Source organism: Mustela erminea, chromosome X (assembly GCF_009829155.1).
Source record: "Mustela erminea isolate mMusErm1 chromosome X, mMusErm1.Pri, whole genome shotgun sequence".
Taxonomy (NCBI): Eukaryota; Metazoa; Chordata; class Mammalia; order Carnivora; family Mustelidae; genus Mustela; species Mustela erminea.
Window position 1 is genome coordinate 129,110,063 of NC_045635.1, and position 14,202 is coordinate 129,124,264.

At 58.8% G+C, this 14,202-nt stretch overlaps 2 protein-coding genes across 2 annotated transcripts; one reads left to right on the forward strand and one right to left on the reverse strand.

Annotated features, from left to right (window-relative positions):
• Positions 1 to 897: 897 nt before the first annotated feature.
• LOC116582401 (sodium- and chloride-dependent creatine transporter 1-like) lies at positions 898 to 6,907 on the forward strand. Its single transcript, XM_032329745.1, is given in 11 exon segments — positions 898 to 913; positions 1,544 to 1,770; positions 2,841 to 2,975; positions 3,063 to 3,166; positions 3,244 to 3,368; positions 3,930 to 4,042; positions 4,153 to 4,305; positions 4,372 to 4,474; positions 4,586 to 4,686; positions 4,775 to 4,945; positions 5,385 to 6,907. Coding segments are annotated over 11 exon segments (1,389 nt in total). The 3' UTR covers positions 5,526 to 6,907.
• Positions 6,908 to 12,584: 5,677 nt separating this feature from the next.
• Positions 12,585 to 13,547, reverse strand: LOC116582402 (olfactory receptor 10V1-like). Its single transcript, XM_032329746.1, has one exon. The coding sequence runs from the start codon at positions 13,545 to 13,547 to the stop codon at positions 12,585 to 12,587; it is 963 nt and encodes a 320-aa protein (XP_032185637.1).
• Between the last annotated feature and the right edge of the window lie 655 nt (positions 13,548 to 14,202).

Genomic DNA, 14,202 nt, shown 5'->3' on the forward strand with positions numbered 1-14,202 from the left:
GGTGGGTCTTAGACAACTTTCTCTGGCCTTGGCTTAGCAAGAAAGGGGGGCACAAAGTTCTGCATGGGTCAAACCAACAGGGAAAACTGGTCAAGATAGGAGGTGATGGAAATGTGGAGTTGGCCAGGGTCTTCAGCAATTAGTCAGCTAAAAGTGAGGGTAAAAGAAAATCAAATTAATGTGATAATTCTGCCCCATCTCTCTCTGCCCCCGCAGGTAGTGACAGGCCCCGTATGCCACATGTACCTCCTTAGAACTTACCTGTGGGTAATTCCAATTCACCATTAGATTGACCTCAGCCACCTTCCACCACCCCCAACCTGGGCTCCTTTTAGAGCTAACATAGCTAGGATGCTGCCGGATACCATGAGCTCCTTTTGAATTGTCCCTCGTAGGATTGGCCATTTGGAGACAGGGACTGGCAGGCCACCTCTGTCTACCCGGCTGATGGGAAAGGTACAATGAGAGAGCTGGTGGAGAGTCAGTTAAGGCACCACCCAATACCAATCTTGTCTGTGCCTCGGCCTCCTTATCACTCCAAGGCCTGCTCCCCCTCTGACCACTCTCACCCCCAAAGTCCCCCCCAGGTCTGCTCCCCTCCTTCCTGGTCCCTCAGACCATCTCTCCCCACCATCTGCCCTGGCCACCATTGGCCCCTTTGCTCCAGGACAGTCCCTCCAGCAGCCCCGGCCCCTCCCTGGACCCTCCTTCCTCTGTGCCTCCAGGCTGACCTCCTCTCCTCACTGTCCCATTGCCTCCCCTAGATCCATTCCCCTGGCCAGCCAGCCACGCCTCAAACAGGTACAACAGGGGGCACCTGGCTTCCTGGCCCTCTGGCTGTGTGCCTGACAGGCACACCCAGCCCTGATGCCGTATATGCACAGTGCGACACCCGGCATGTCCCCTGGCCATGGTACCGCATGTTCTCCAGGTCCTGGTGTGGCGTCTCCGCCCGGGGCCAAGAGCCTGTGGCACCTATGTGACCCGTGGGTCTCCCCTGGCTGTAGCACTTGCCTCTCCCTCACCACTTCCACGGGAGCCCTCGTGGCCTTCAGGGCCATCTGGACCGCTAGGGTCACCCGGGCAACCCAGACCTTTAGCTGTGCCGGTCACACCGCCTGCACCTTATTCTGTGGCCTGCATGCTTCCTCAGCTTATACTTCTGGCTTCCAAGCCCTCCCTGAGCCACAGAGTGAATGAGGCTCTCTCGGAAAGCTCTGCCCCTTAGCGGGTGACGTCACCTGGGCTCCCCCGTGCACCTGTGTAAACCACCCCTGGCGCCATTCCAGAGAGACCCCTCTTGTGAGGCTGCTGGCACGTGACTGTTTCCTGCCAAACCTACCTCACCCTCAAGTCTGTGTCTGCCAATGTCCTAGCCTGGCCCAGGTGTGACCAACCCGCTGGCCGTGTGTCCCCGGTCACGGAGTCCTGGGAGGCGGCCCGACACCTCTGAGCCGCTGCTCGCCTGGGCCTCTCTCTGGGCTTCACACGTGGCCCGAGTCCGCGTGCACCGACGCCCAGGAGGGCCCCACCTGGACCCAAGGGCGGCAGGGCGGGCGGGGAACGCCACCCCTGGGGCAGCGCCCACTCACTTCACCCTCTGCTGGCCCCGCGCTCACGGGCTCTCCCTCCCCCAGGAACAAAGTCTTGCGGCTCTCCGGGGGCCTGGAGGTGCCAGGGGCCCTCAACTGGGAGGTGACCCTGTGTCTGCTGGCCTGCTGGGTGCTGGTCTACTTCTGCGTCTGGAAGGGGGTCAAGTCCACGGGAAAGGTACGGCCGGAGGCCCCCGCAGGGCTGGAGGTGACGGCCGGGCTGGGGGCAGCACGGCCACGGTGGGCCACGGGGGAGAGAAGGGCGGGCTCTGCCAGGGACCGCCGCTGCGACGGGAGGGGCCGGGGCCGCGGCCTGAGCGCGGAGCAGGTCCTTGAGTCCAGACTGCTCCATTCCCGCCCGTGCCTGGACCGCCCTCCTTGCCCTCCAGACTCCCCCGCCCATGCCAGGATTGTCCTCCCCGCCCCTCCAAACTCCCCCGCCCAGGCCTGGATCGTGCCCCCCCCACCTCCAAACTCCTCCACCCATGCTTGGACCGTCCTCCCCGCCCCTCCAAACTCCCCCGCCCAGGCCAGGATCGGCCCCGCTCCCACCTCCGAACTCCTCCACCCCTGCCTGGATGGACCTCCCCACCCTTCCAACCCCCCCCCCCCCCCCCCCCCGCCCATGCCTGGAGTGCCTCCCTTCCTCCTGAGGTGGGGAGAAGCCCAGGCAGCCCCTGCCCCTTGCTGTGTCGGGACATCGCCGACTGCCCCTGCCCCGCTGTCTCTCTGTTCCTCACTCCCTTGTGCTGGCCCTGGGTGGGGGCGGGGGGCTCCCAGGCTATAGCTCTCCCTCGCCCGCCTGTCCTGCTCTGCTCAGCGTGGACGGGAGGCAGCAGTCATGGGGGCCCGTGTCGCTCTCTGGCCGGCGGGGTCTAGCCCCGACTACCAGACTGGGCCTCTCTGCAGAGTGACGAGCTGTCGGGGCCCGGGGGGCGCGAGATGTGCCCCCCCCCCCCCCCCCCCCCCGGCTGCTCTCCCGCTCCCTGCCTCTCCCCTCCGTCTGCCGCTGGCCTGTGCCGGCCGTGGAGCTGCTCCCGCTCCAGCCCGGGCGCAGAGCTTCCCCGGGGAGGAGCCGAGGCTTTGAGGAGCAGAAGGGGGGCTGCTGGCCCACCTCCCCCCACCCCCCGGCTTGGGAGCAGCCTGCCGTCGAGGGGCAGTGTGGCCCGCTTGGCCATCCTGCCGAGCTGGGGGCCCCGAGGGGGAGGCGGGTGCCGCAGGGCCCCTCTGAGCCGCCCGGCCCCCCAGATCGTGTACTTCACCGCAACATTCCCCTACGTGGTCCCCGTCGTGCTCCTGGTGCGGGGGGTGCTGCTGCCCGGAGCCTTGGACGGCATCATCTACTATCTCAAGCCTGACTGATCAAAGCTGGGGTCCCCTCAGGTGAGGGTGAGGTGTGGTGCAGTGGGGTGGGGGGGTGCGCCGGGCCGCAGGGCCCCTCACATCCTCCCTTGGCCGGCCCCCCCACAGGTGTGGATAGATGCCGGGACCCAGATTTTCTTCTCCTATGCCATCGGCCTGGGGGCCCTGACGGCGCTGGGCAGCTACAACCGTTTCAACAACAACTGTTACAAGTAGGTGCCCCCCCGCCCCTGCCCCCCCACCCCTCCTGTGGGCAGCAGGCAGCCTGACCACCGTTCTCTGCCCCCAGGGACGCCATCATCCTGGCTCTCATCAACAGCGGGACCAGCTTCTTCGCTGGCTTCGTGGTCTTCTCCATCTTGGGCTTCATGGCCGCAGAGCAGGGCGTGCACATCTCCAAGGTGGCGGAGTCAGGTAAAGACCCCCCCCCCCCCCCCCCCCCCGACCCCTGGGCCTTCCGGCACACCGCGCTCGCAGACAGGCGCCAGGGGACATCCTGGGAGCCAGAAGAAACGGTCCCCGAACTTGCTGTGTCCCTCTGGGCCAGAGGGAGGCCCGGTGGGCTCACAGCGGGAGCCACATGGGCCAGGCCCCGCGGAGCCTTGAGCTCCTGTCCACCCGGCCCCAGGGCCTTGGCGCAGGCCCCTCCCCTTCCCAACGGGACCACGGAAGCCCACCGCCCCTCCCCTCTGCCAGAGGGCGCAGGGGGAGAGGAGGGCCTTGCCGGGCTTCACGCGGACCTGTGACCGCAGTAGCGGCCGGAATCAGAGGCAGGGAGGCCAAGTCAGACGACCCACCCTTAGGGGCTCAAGTGGCACCCGGCAGCACCTTGACCCGAGAGGCAGGGCAGGGCCCTTGGCCAGGAGATGCTCTGGCGTTCTCCACCCCTTTGGGAAGGGGGGACGAGGAAGGCAAGCGACGGTGACCGACGACCGACCGATGACCGTGATCTGAACCCTGCCCCTTCCCCTTCAGGGCCAGGCCTGGCCTTCATCGCCTACCCCCGGGCCGTCACGCTGATGCCTGTGGCCCCGCTCTGGGCTGCCCTGTTTTTCTTCATGCTGCTGCTGCTCGGCCTGGACAGCCAGGTTTGCCAGGGGTGACAGAACTGGGTGGGGGGGGCGATGGGTGGGCACCGGGGGAGGGGAGCTGGCTGGCAGGGAGGGGGGAGGGGCGTGGCCTCAGCGCCTGGCCACAGTTTGTAGGTGTGGAAGGCTTCGTCACTGGCCTGCTCGACCTCCTCCCGGCCTCCTACTACTTCCGTTTCCAAAGGGAAATCTCTGTGGCCCTCTGCTGTGCCCTCTGCTTTGTCATCGACCTCTCCATGGTGACCGATGTGAGTGGGGGTGGGGCAAGGGCTCCCCCACCCCCAGCTTCCATCCAGCGGCCGCTTCCCCTGACCCGGCTCTGTCCCCAGGGCAGGATGTATGTCTTCCAGCTGTTTGACGACTACTCGGCCAGCGGCACGACCCTGCTCTGGCAGGCCTTTTGGGAGTGCGTGGTGGTCGCCTGGGTGTACGGTAGGTCTGCGGGGGGGGGGGCGGGGGGGGGCGGGGGGGGCGGGGGAGGGGGCGTGGCCTGCAGGGGAGGTGGGGTCTCTAGCTCCAGCCCTCGTGCCCCACCCGCCCCAGGAGCAGACAGGTTCATGGACGACGTGGCCTGCATGATCGGGTACCGACCTTGCCCCTGGATGAAATGGTGCTGGTCCTTCTTCACCCCACTGGTCTGCATGGTAAGGGCCAGGGGAGGCTGGGCAGGGGGAGGGACGCCGAGGGCCCTCCGGCGGCTGAGAGCCCGGGGTTCGGGGTTCTCACCCGCAGGGCATCTTCACCTTCAACGTGGTGTACTACAAGCCGCTGGTCTACAACAACACCTACGTGTACCCGTGGTGGGGCGAGGCCATGGGCTGGGGCTTCGCGCTCTCCTCCATGCTGTGTGTGCCCCTCCACCTCCTGGGCTGCCTCCTCAGAGCCAAGGGGACCATGGCTGAGGTCAGTCGCCCGGCCCGCCTCCCCTTGACTCCACTCCCTGCCTCACACCCGCTCAGGGCATTCCGTCCCTGGCCCAAGCGCGTTCTCCCGCCCGCTGGGACGGACCGGCGCTGGGAGTCTGCGGGGCCAGCTCAGGGCAGGGGGTGGAGGAAGGCAGGCAGACCCTCCGGGGCCTGAGGGTCCTGTGGGGGGAAGACGGGTCTGTCCCTTCGCCTCACCCCTTTCCCTGGTACAGAGAGTGGGACGTGTGGTCAGTACCCACGGGAGGAGGGTCCCCTTGGTCCCCTACCAGTGGCCGCTGGTGGGAAGGGGACAGAGGCCGAGGGCTAGCATGGGCACCTCCCCCACTCTCCCCCACCCTCCCCTCCCCTCCCCTCCCTCCCCTCCCCTCCCCGGGCCATCGCCCAGGGACTCAACAACGTGTCCCTCTCCCCTGCAGCGCTGGCAGCACCTGACGCAGCCTGTGTGGGGCCTCCACCACTTGGAGTATAGAGCTCAGGACTCGGATGTCAGGGGCCTGACCACCCTGACCCCAGTGTCCGAGAGCAGCAAGGTGGTGGTGGTGGAGAGCGTCATGTGACAGGCGCCCTGGCTCCCATCACCAGCTCACCCTCTTGTAGCCATAGCAGCCCCTGCTTTAGCCCCCCCACCCCTCCCGGGGGGGGGCTTGCCTTTCCCTGACACTTTTGGGGTCTGCCGGGGGGGGGGGGGGAGTGGGAGGAAGCACCACGAGTGCTAACTAAAATAACTTTTTCCATTTTTAATAAAATGCCAAAAATACCACAACCCACCAAAAATAGATGCCTCCCCCCCACCACCCCCCAACGGAGCTGGTACGCACGCTGCTTCCCAGGCCCTGCCCACCGCGCCCCCGCCCCATGCCCACTGCAGCTGTGTCCCCCCCACCCTGCCCCAGCACGCCTGCCCCTCCGGGCTCTGCCCGACGCTCCCTCGGGCGGCCCGTCCACCCCAGAGGTGGCAGTGGCAGCTGGGGCACCAGGGCGGGAGAGCCAAGGCGGCTACTTCAGCTGGGCCCCACCCCTCTCCCCGTCCCTCTTCTAGAAGCTTAGAGAGCCAGCCAGCAACGGGACCGTCCGGTTCCTGCGCCAGTTGCCACCAATATCAGTTGTGTGAGCTTGTGTACGAATGCATGTGTGCGTGAGTATGTAGGGTGAACCTCGATCTCTTAGCCAAGGTCACTACCAGGTGTAAACTGTGCCTGTGGGCAGACGAGGCTTGTATTTTGCACATTTTATAAAAACTTGAGGAAAGAGATTCCTGCTTGTATATTTCTAAAGAGAAAACAGCCCCACGTCCCGACTCCCTGCCACTCCCCGTCCCCCTGAGCACCCTCTGAGTCCTCTGCCCCAGCCAAGGAGTGTGAATTTATAAATCTAATTTTCGTAGGCAAAAGCTTCCAGCTGTTGAGCGTGCGAGTCTGTCGTGTGGGTGTGCACGTGCAGTCCCGGGCCCCAGACCGGGGTGGACAGAGTGCAAGGCCGGGGGTGGGGGCCGTGCAGGAGCATCCCCCCACCCCCTCTGCCCGCAAGCCGGCAGGGTGAGGTGCGGCGTCGTGACCCCCGGGGGACCTGGGGCCCCCTCTCCTGGCGCGCTCAGGCTCGCCCACGCCCTGCCCCCCCTCGGCCCGGGCTGGGCACGACTGCAGGGATCTGAGGTGGGCACCAGCCGGGGAAGGCCTGCGCCCAGGCGCGGCTCCCACCTGCAAGCTTAAAGCGGATGCACCTCCCGCGTCTCAAGTCTTCCATTAGCAGCTTTAATTAACCCACGTGTGTCGCGTCCGATCCCGAGACGGCGGAGCGGACCCTAGAAGGGCTTCCCCGACGCCGCCCCGACGTGGGTCGGAGAGGTGGGCCTGGGTGAGGGCGGGGGTCCAGCGGGGACATTCTTACTGTGCTAAAAAGCCACTGCAAACATAGCAATAAAAACATGTCATTTTCCAAAGCTGGCTCCCGAGCTGCCACTGCTTGTCGTGAGGGGTTGGGCGGGGGGCGGGGGGAGGCGGGAGGCATGCCCACCTCGAGCTGCTTCCTCGGGCGTTTGTTCGGAGGATCCCTGCGCCCGGCGCTGTTCCAGGACCTGGGAGCGGAGCAGGTCCCGGAGCCGGCAGAGCCTCTTCCCCACGCACCCGGTACTCGGGGGGAGAGGAGCGAGACAGCAGGGCAGGTGGGTAAGGGATTGATGAGAACACACAGGGAAGAACTGTTTGCGCGTCAAAGTCATAGATTTCAGGCAGGATTGGAGGTGAGGATGAGGAGTGCTGTCCAAGTGTTAGGCCTGGCTCGTACTGACATAGGCCCATCAGAGAAGAAACAGAGTGGACAGACTGACAAACGAAAAGCTATTCCCGGTGCTTTCTGTGTACCTGTGGAATCTCTTTCTGGTCACTATCACATGCAGCCTGCTAATTCCTATGCCTTTTATTTCCTTAGACACTTTTTCACACCTTATATTGTGCTGTGTCCTGGGGCCCCCATACCCCCTCGTGGTCTCTCACTTTTTGGTCCTGCAGAAGACCCCTCTGCACATGACTCCGGGGCTCCCTTCCAGCTCCCTGGATGGCTCAGTTTTTCTCCATCATTCAGCCAGAGTGCAAGGTGGGCTTAGAAGGGAGGGGTGTTTGCTCTCCCGGGCAGAGCTCCCCGTGGAGGCAGCCAAGAGTCACTGAATAAAAGCCTGCTTCTCTTCTTAGGCTTTAGAGGGATGCCTCGGAGGGTTGGGCACTGTTTGAATGACTGCCATGAACTGGCGTGCCTGTAAGCACTGACCTGTTCCATGGTTGCTCCCCGTTTCAGGGAGGCATGGGAGGGAAGTATTTCTGCATTATACAGATCGTTCATAATGCGCAAGCATGTGTGGGCTTATATATACTCATTAAATCAACACGAAATACTGGAAGAAAATGTAGATGAGCTTTATTTGATTTTTGAATGGAAAAGTCTTTTCCAAGCCTACCAACAATGGAAAAATAGTAACCAGTCACATTTATTGGGTGATTACATCTACACGCTCACTATGAGTGAGCTCATCTCCTGAGACACCAGCATTTTACTGCGGTTGTCTTTAGTAAGTAAGATGACCGATCTTTGTTTTCTTTTCCGAACTGGCCCATATTTTCTTTATTTAAAATTTTTTATTATTTTAAAGATTTTATTTATTTGTCAGAGAGAGAGAGAGAGCACACGCAAGCAGGCAGAGGCAGAGAGAGAAACAGGCTCCCTGAGCAAGGAACCCGATGCAGGGCTTGATCCCAGGACCCTGGGATCACGACCTGAGCCGAAGGCAGTGGCTTAACCGACTGAGCCACCCAGGCGTCCCTATTTTATTTATTTTTGACAGTGAGCATCAACCACCTTTGTAATCAGAACACAAATTAAGAAAGTTTTTCAGCAACTGTTGTTCAGAAAAACTTCTAATTAGTTCCCAAGTGAACTACTTTGCTGAAGTTTTAATAGTTTCGTTTAATTCATCAGAGGCCAATCTTTCCTTTGAAAGTGCTTCTAATTGGCCCTTTTTCTTGATACGGTTAGGAGGATTGTGATGAGGTCCCTGAAGTCTTTGCCAAATCCTAGCCCCAGGCGAACCACCTTGGGGCCAGCGTGGCACAGCCTTGTCTGCCTTCAGATGTTGAGCTGCTTCCAAAAAGCTTTTTCTGAATTGCACTCGTAATGTTCATCCTTCCTGGAAAGTTATTCCTCCAGAGGACAAAAGGTAGTTTGCTTCATCAGCATCTCATCAATATTACATGAAGAAATCTTTTGCTTTTCTCCCCTTTCCAAGTACTCTGCACACGTGCACATATGTGTGTGAACACAGCAAACACAGGCAGCCAGACACTCAGGAGGGCTCAGCACCCCACGGCCCTCTTCTCTGTCCTGCCCACACCAGGCTGTGCAGCAGTCATGGCCTTTGAGTTTGTGAGGCACAGAAAACTTGCTTGGAATGTAGTAAATTTATCTATCTTTCTATCTATCTATTTATGATTTTATTTACTTGACACGAAGAGAGGGAGAGAGAGAGAGAGCGCAGAAGCAGGGGGAGAGAGAGGCACAGACAGAAGCAGGCTCCATGCTGAGCAGAGAGCCTGATGCGGGACTCGATCCCAGGACCCTGGGATCATGACCTGAGCCGAAAGCAGACACTCAACAGACTGAGGCACCCAGGCACCCCCCTTTTTTTGTAGTAAATATGTTAGAAACACGTGAGGCCTGGTCTGTAATGACTATGGTTAAGAGGTGACAGGGCAGGGCATAAGGAAGGTGACAGTTAAATCAACGTGGATCTCTGCCAGTTGCCAGATATTCAACATTTTTCTTGAATTCCTGAGCTCTGAGTCAGTTAGCCACCCAAACCAGGACATCCTGTAGGCTCCCAGAAGCCAACCAGCCCCTACTGACCTCACTATACTTCGCCCACTCCCCAAATGCTTCCCTCTTTTAGTGCTGTCTTGATGACAGGTGTTTCCACAGCCGCTCGTGTTCTGACGTCATCTCCCAGGCAGTGAATCCCCTCAGACAAGTCCCAGCCATCCTTCCTAGGCCACCCTAGGCCATGCTGACATTTCCTCTCACCTTACAAATTCCTTGGCTCCTTCCGTCTGGGAACCTGCCCCACCCCCAGACTGCTGAGGAGGGTAGCGGGCTGTCATCATTTCATCTCTGACCTTTCCCTGCCCCACACCCCTGCAGGGGCCCTGCGATCTCCAGAGCTCTCCCTCCTCCCCAGGGTTAGGGTTAGGGGGAAGCTGCCTGAAGTGGGGGGACTTCCTGTCCTTGCCCCTCCCCGTCCCACGCCGGAAGTGCACATGCACGTGGGTGTGTATCTGTGTGTGCACGGGACCACCTGGGTTAGTGCTGTCACTTCCTCCTCTCACAGAGAGCAAGGCCACGGTAGATGGCAACCTGAGGCTGTGCTTCTGCCTGCGACACTCTCACTCTCATCGGAGTTGCCTTCAGTGAGAATGCGAGCAAGACAGTAATCAAAAAGGGGTCATGGACTGAATGCTCCTTGAGTTGGGCCTTAAAGGAAGAGTGGAGGTTAGAGCTATGGCACAGATGCCACAGAACATTCTGAGCAAGCGGTTTAGTTGGGCAAAGGGGCTCATAGGGATGCCTGGGGGGCTCAGTCGGTTGAGCGTCTGCCTTCAGCTCAGGTCATGATCCCAGGACCCTGGGATCCAGCCCCGCATCAGGCTCCCTCCTCGGAGGGGAGCCTGCTTCTCTGTCTCCCTCTGCCCCTCCTCCTACTCCTTCTTTTTCTCTCTTGAAACAAAAAGGAGGCTCATCAGTACGTTTACCTCTTAAAACTCTTTATTATGGCAGTTATGCGTGTACACACAGGAGAGTGAATAGGATTGGAAACCCCCGCCCTCCCTTCACGCAGCTTCAGCACTTGTCAACATTTCACTGGCTTACTTTGAAAGCACAAAAGGATTTAGGGGAGAGAGCCATGGGGTACGTCTCCGGAAGTGATAAAAGAAGAGGCACCTGGACAAGGTTATCCAAGTGCAGGAGCGCCCACGCACCCTTTTATAAGGGCATCGCATGGTCCTGATGCACGGCAGGTGACACCAGCAACAGTCTTGCTCCCTCTGTCCGTGGAGCTATACAGATTTGGTTGGGCCATGTGGTGGAGCGGAGGGACCCGGCCTGCCCCGGGCTGTGGCTAACCCCTGCGGCTATGCATTCAGCACTGTGCGTGCAGGGCGCCAGGTGAGGGTCACTTTCTAGGCGTTGCACGTCGCTTTCAGCAGACCTTTGTTAGCTCTGGACCGTCACCACGAATTTCTTGGGCAGAGACTCTTTTCTGTTGTCACCATATTCTCTCAGTGACTTGTAGTCACACTGACCAAAGAGCAGGGAGGGCCGGGCACTAGGAAGGTGACCCACATGGTTCCTTCCCCCCAAGATCTGCCGCTCCCGTTGAGGGGTGCCCTGTCCTGTGGCTCTGAGGGCCTCTTTGTGGTGGAAAGTGAGGTCATCGTCTAGCACGATAAGCAAGACAGTAAGAGCCGTGAACCGAAGCGAGCAGGCAAGGTTGGAGACATGCACTTCGAGCCTAGGGCAATGTTGCTGACGGAACACGGAGTCTAGAGGGAGGCGCTCACGGTGTTGGTTTAGCTGTCCAGTGAGGGCTTGTCAAGGTCCTAGGCCCCTTCCTTCCTGACCTTTCTAACAGCATGTGAGGGTTCATAGGTATGGTGCTGGTTACTCCTTTCTGTGAATGAATAGACTGTGACCATTGCATTAAAATAAGTTATCTTGGGACGCCTGGGTGGCTCAGTCGGTTAAGCATCCGCCTTCGGCTCAGGTCATGATCCCAAGGTCCTGGGATCGAGGTTCACGTCTGGCTCCCTCAGCGGGGAGCCTGCTTCTCCCTCTGCTTGTGCTCTCGGTCTGACAAACAAACAAATAAAATGTTTAAAAAAATAAAATAAGATAAGTTATCTTGGTGTCTAACTGCCCCCTGCCCAGGCTAATTTGTGAGCGCCTTGAGGGCAGACACGACGTCTTATGGTTTTCCCCAAGTCCCATGTCCAGTGCTTGGTACACACAAGGTGCTCCTTAATTCATTCACTCATTCACTCATTCAAGAGTTCTTCCTTCTAAGTGCTATGATGCAGGGGAACACGGGGACCCATGGCATTTATAATTTATCCCAGCCTTTGGGCTGGAAGTAGAGGCAGCAAACATTTTCTTAGGATCGTTACACCTGACCTGAGTCCCTGAATTGCAGAGGCCTCGGCTCAGCCAAACAGTGAAGGTTTTCATCCTGTCGGCACTTGGGCTCTGAAGATCTTCCTGCATCAAAGCTCATGGGGATTCACAGTTCAATTACTTCTTACTGAACATCTATTATGTGCTAGGTTCTGGGAGGACAGAAATTCCTGATTGCTCTTGCCTTCAAGGAATCTCCACCTCTTCAGGCCTAGGTGACGAGTAAGCACACAGGGCCTCAGAGGAGGGGCGGCTCCCCGAGCCTGGTAGCTTGGATCAGAGGAGATGCGGTCCGCTTGGGCCCTCAGGAACAGGGGGCGCTACAGGACGAGGAGGGGTCAGCTGGCCAGAGGCCAGAAGTGGGGCAATTGGGAAACATCTTCTGAGCATGGGGGATGGGAGGGGGATGGAGCAGAAGGCGTTGCTGATTCAGGAGGCATCGCTGGGTCTCAGGTGATCTCCAGGTTATTTTCTGATGATGTGGGATTCAGTCTTGCACTTGGCTCTGCCTTTGCACTTCGCCTGGTTTTGACTTAGGAACACCTTGTATTTCTGTTCCTGCTGGCTCTGTGCCCAAAGAAGTGGTCGCCTTACTGTCTTGTTTGGTCAGCCCGTGACCTTCTTCCCTTCAGTGTCCTTGTCTGGCGGCGCTCCAGAGGGCAGATGTAACTGTCCATGAAGGGACAGTGAGACACCCACACACACCCGAGAACTGCCACATCTTGGGAGGCTGTCGGATTCGTTTTCTCTCTCTGACCACAGGAAAGGGGACTGGAAGGTCCCGGCGCACAGGACCATGGAGTTGCCCTCAGAGGGGGGAGTGGAGCCACAGAGTGTGCTGTGGGGTGGCCGGCCGGATTCACGAAAAGGGGCCAGGGCGGTTCTGGTGGACCCCGTCTTCCCCTTCACCTAGTGGCGGGTCTCTGCCTCATCTGGTTATAGCTATCGAGAAGTCTCCCAAGCGCGCCCTTGACTTCTTTGTTCCTCAGACTGTAGATCATAGGGTAGAGCATGGGGGTTACATTGGTATAGATTAAGGACACAATTTTGTCCTGTTCCGGGGTGTAGCATGACTTCGGGCGAATGTAGATGAAAATGGCGCAGCCATAGTGCAGAACAGAGACCAGCAGGTGCCCAGCACAGGTGGAAAAGGCTTTGCTCCTTCCCTCGGCTGAGTGGATTCTGAGGATGGCGGCGATAATGAACGCATAGGACAACAGAATCAGCAGGAAGGGAACCAGCAGGATGAGCAAGCAGACAAGGAAGACTGCAATCTCGTTGGCTCTCGTGTCTGAGCAGGCCAGAAAGAGCACAGCAGGGATGTCACAGAAGAAATGATTGATCTCGTGGGACTGACAGAAGGGCAGGAGGAATATCAGTGTGGTGAGGATGAGGGAGAGCGCAAAGCCACTGATGCAGGCCAGAGTCAGCATCTGCAGACAGAGGGCCCTGGTGATGATGACCGCATAGCGCAGGGGGTTGCAGATGGCCACGAAGCGGTCGTAGGCCATCACGGCCAGGAGGAAGCACTCCGCCCCACCCAGGGCGATGAAGAGGTGCATTTGCAGGGCACAGCCCAGGAAGGGCATCCGCTGGCTCCTGGATAAGAAATTGGCCAGCATGTTGGGGACGATCACCAATATATAACAAATTTCAATGGTGGACAGATTGCGAAGGAAGAAGTACATGGGGGTCTGGAGGCAGGAGTCGATGAGGGTGATGAGCACGATGGTTGTATGTCCTGCCAGGGTGACAAGATGCATCGCTAGAAAGAGTCCAAAGAAGAAGATTTGCAGCCCGGCCAGGTCCCCGAAGCCCAGGATAATAAACTCAGAGTTTAAGGTGTCGTTTTTTGACAACAGGCCCATCCTACATTCTCCTCCGCAGAACTCCTAGGCTGGAAAAGGCAGTTTTCTAGCAATTCTCCAAGTCGTGGAAGACCTGAGGGCCCTTGTCTTCATTCTATTACCTTTTCGAATTCTGCCCTCTCTTCACTGAGAATGAACCTGTTCACTGTGAGGCCACTTTATGCCACCTGTGGAGTTGTTATAAAAAATGCAGTGGGGGTGAGTAAAGTCTATACATGGAGTTGCCTTCACATTTCGGGGGCCCCCAGAGAGGGAGGCATAGAACCTGCAGCAGCTGCTGCCTTTCCTGTTCTGGGGGTCCTCAGTGCCAGAAGACCCCCAGTGTCGCATCACCTCCTTCTGGATACGTATCCCGGTCCCTGGACTGACCTAGTCCTTCCCTGCTGAAGTTCCCACAGCACTCTGGGCTTCCCCAACCACATTATTTACCATGGACTCCTGTGATTTAAAAAAAAAAAAAATTATTTGTCTGTGTAACCCAGTAGCCTGTGAGTTCCCTGATAGCGAGAATGACGTCTTATTCAGTCTCTCAAATATTGGCTTACACGTACTGGGATTATCAATGACTTGAATAAACACCTGTTGCACGTTTCTCCATCCTCTATAGTTAGCACCGAGGACGCGCCTAACATAGGCTTGAACGAGCGGTTGTATG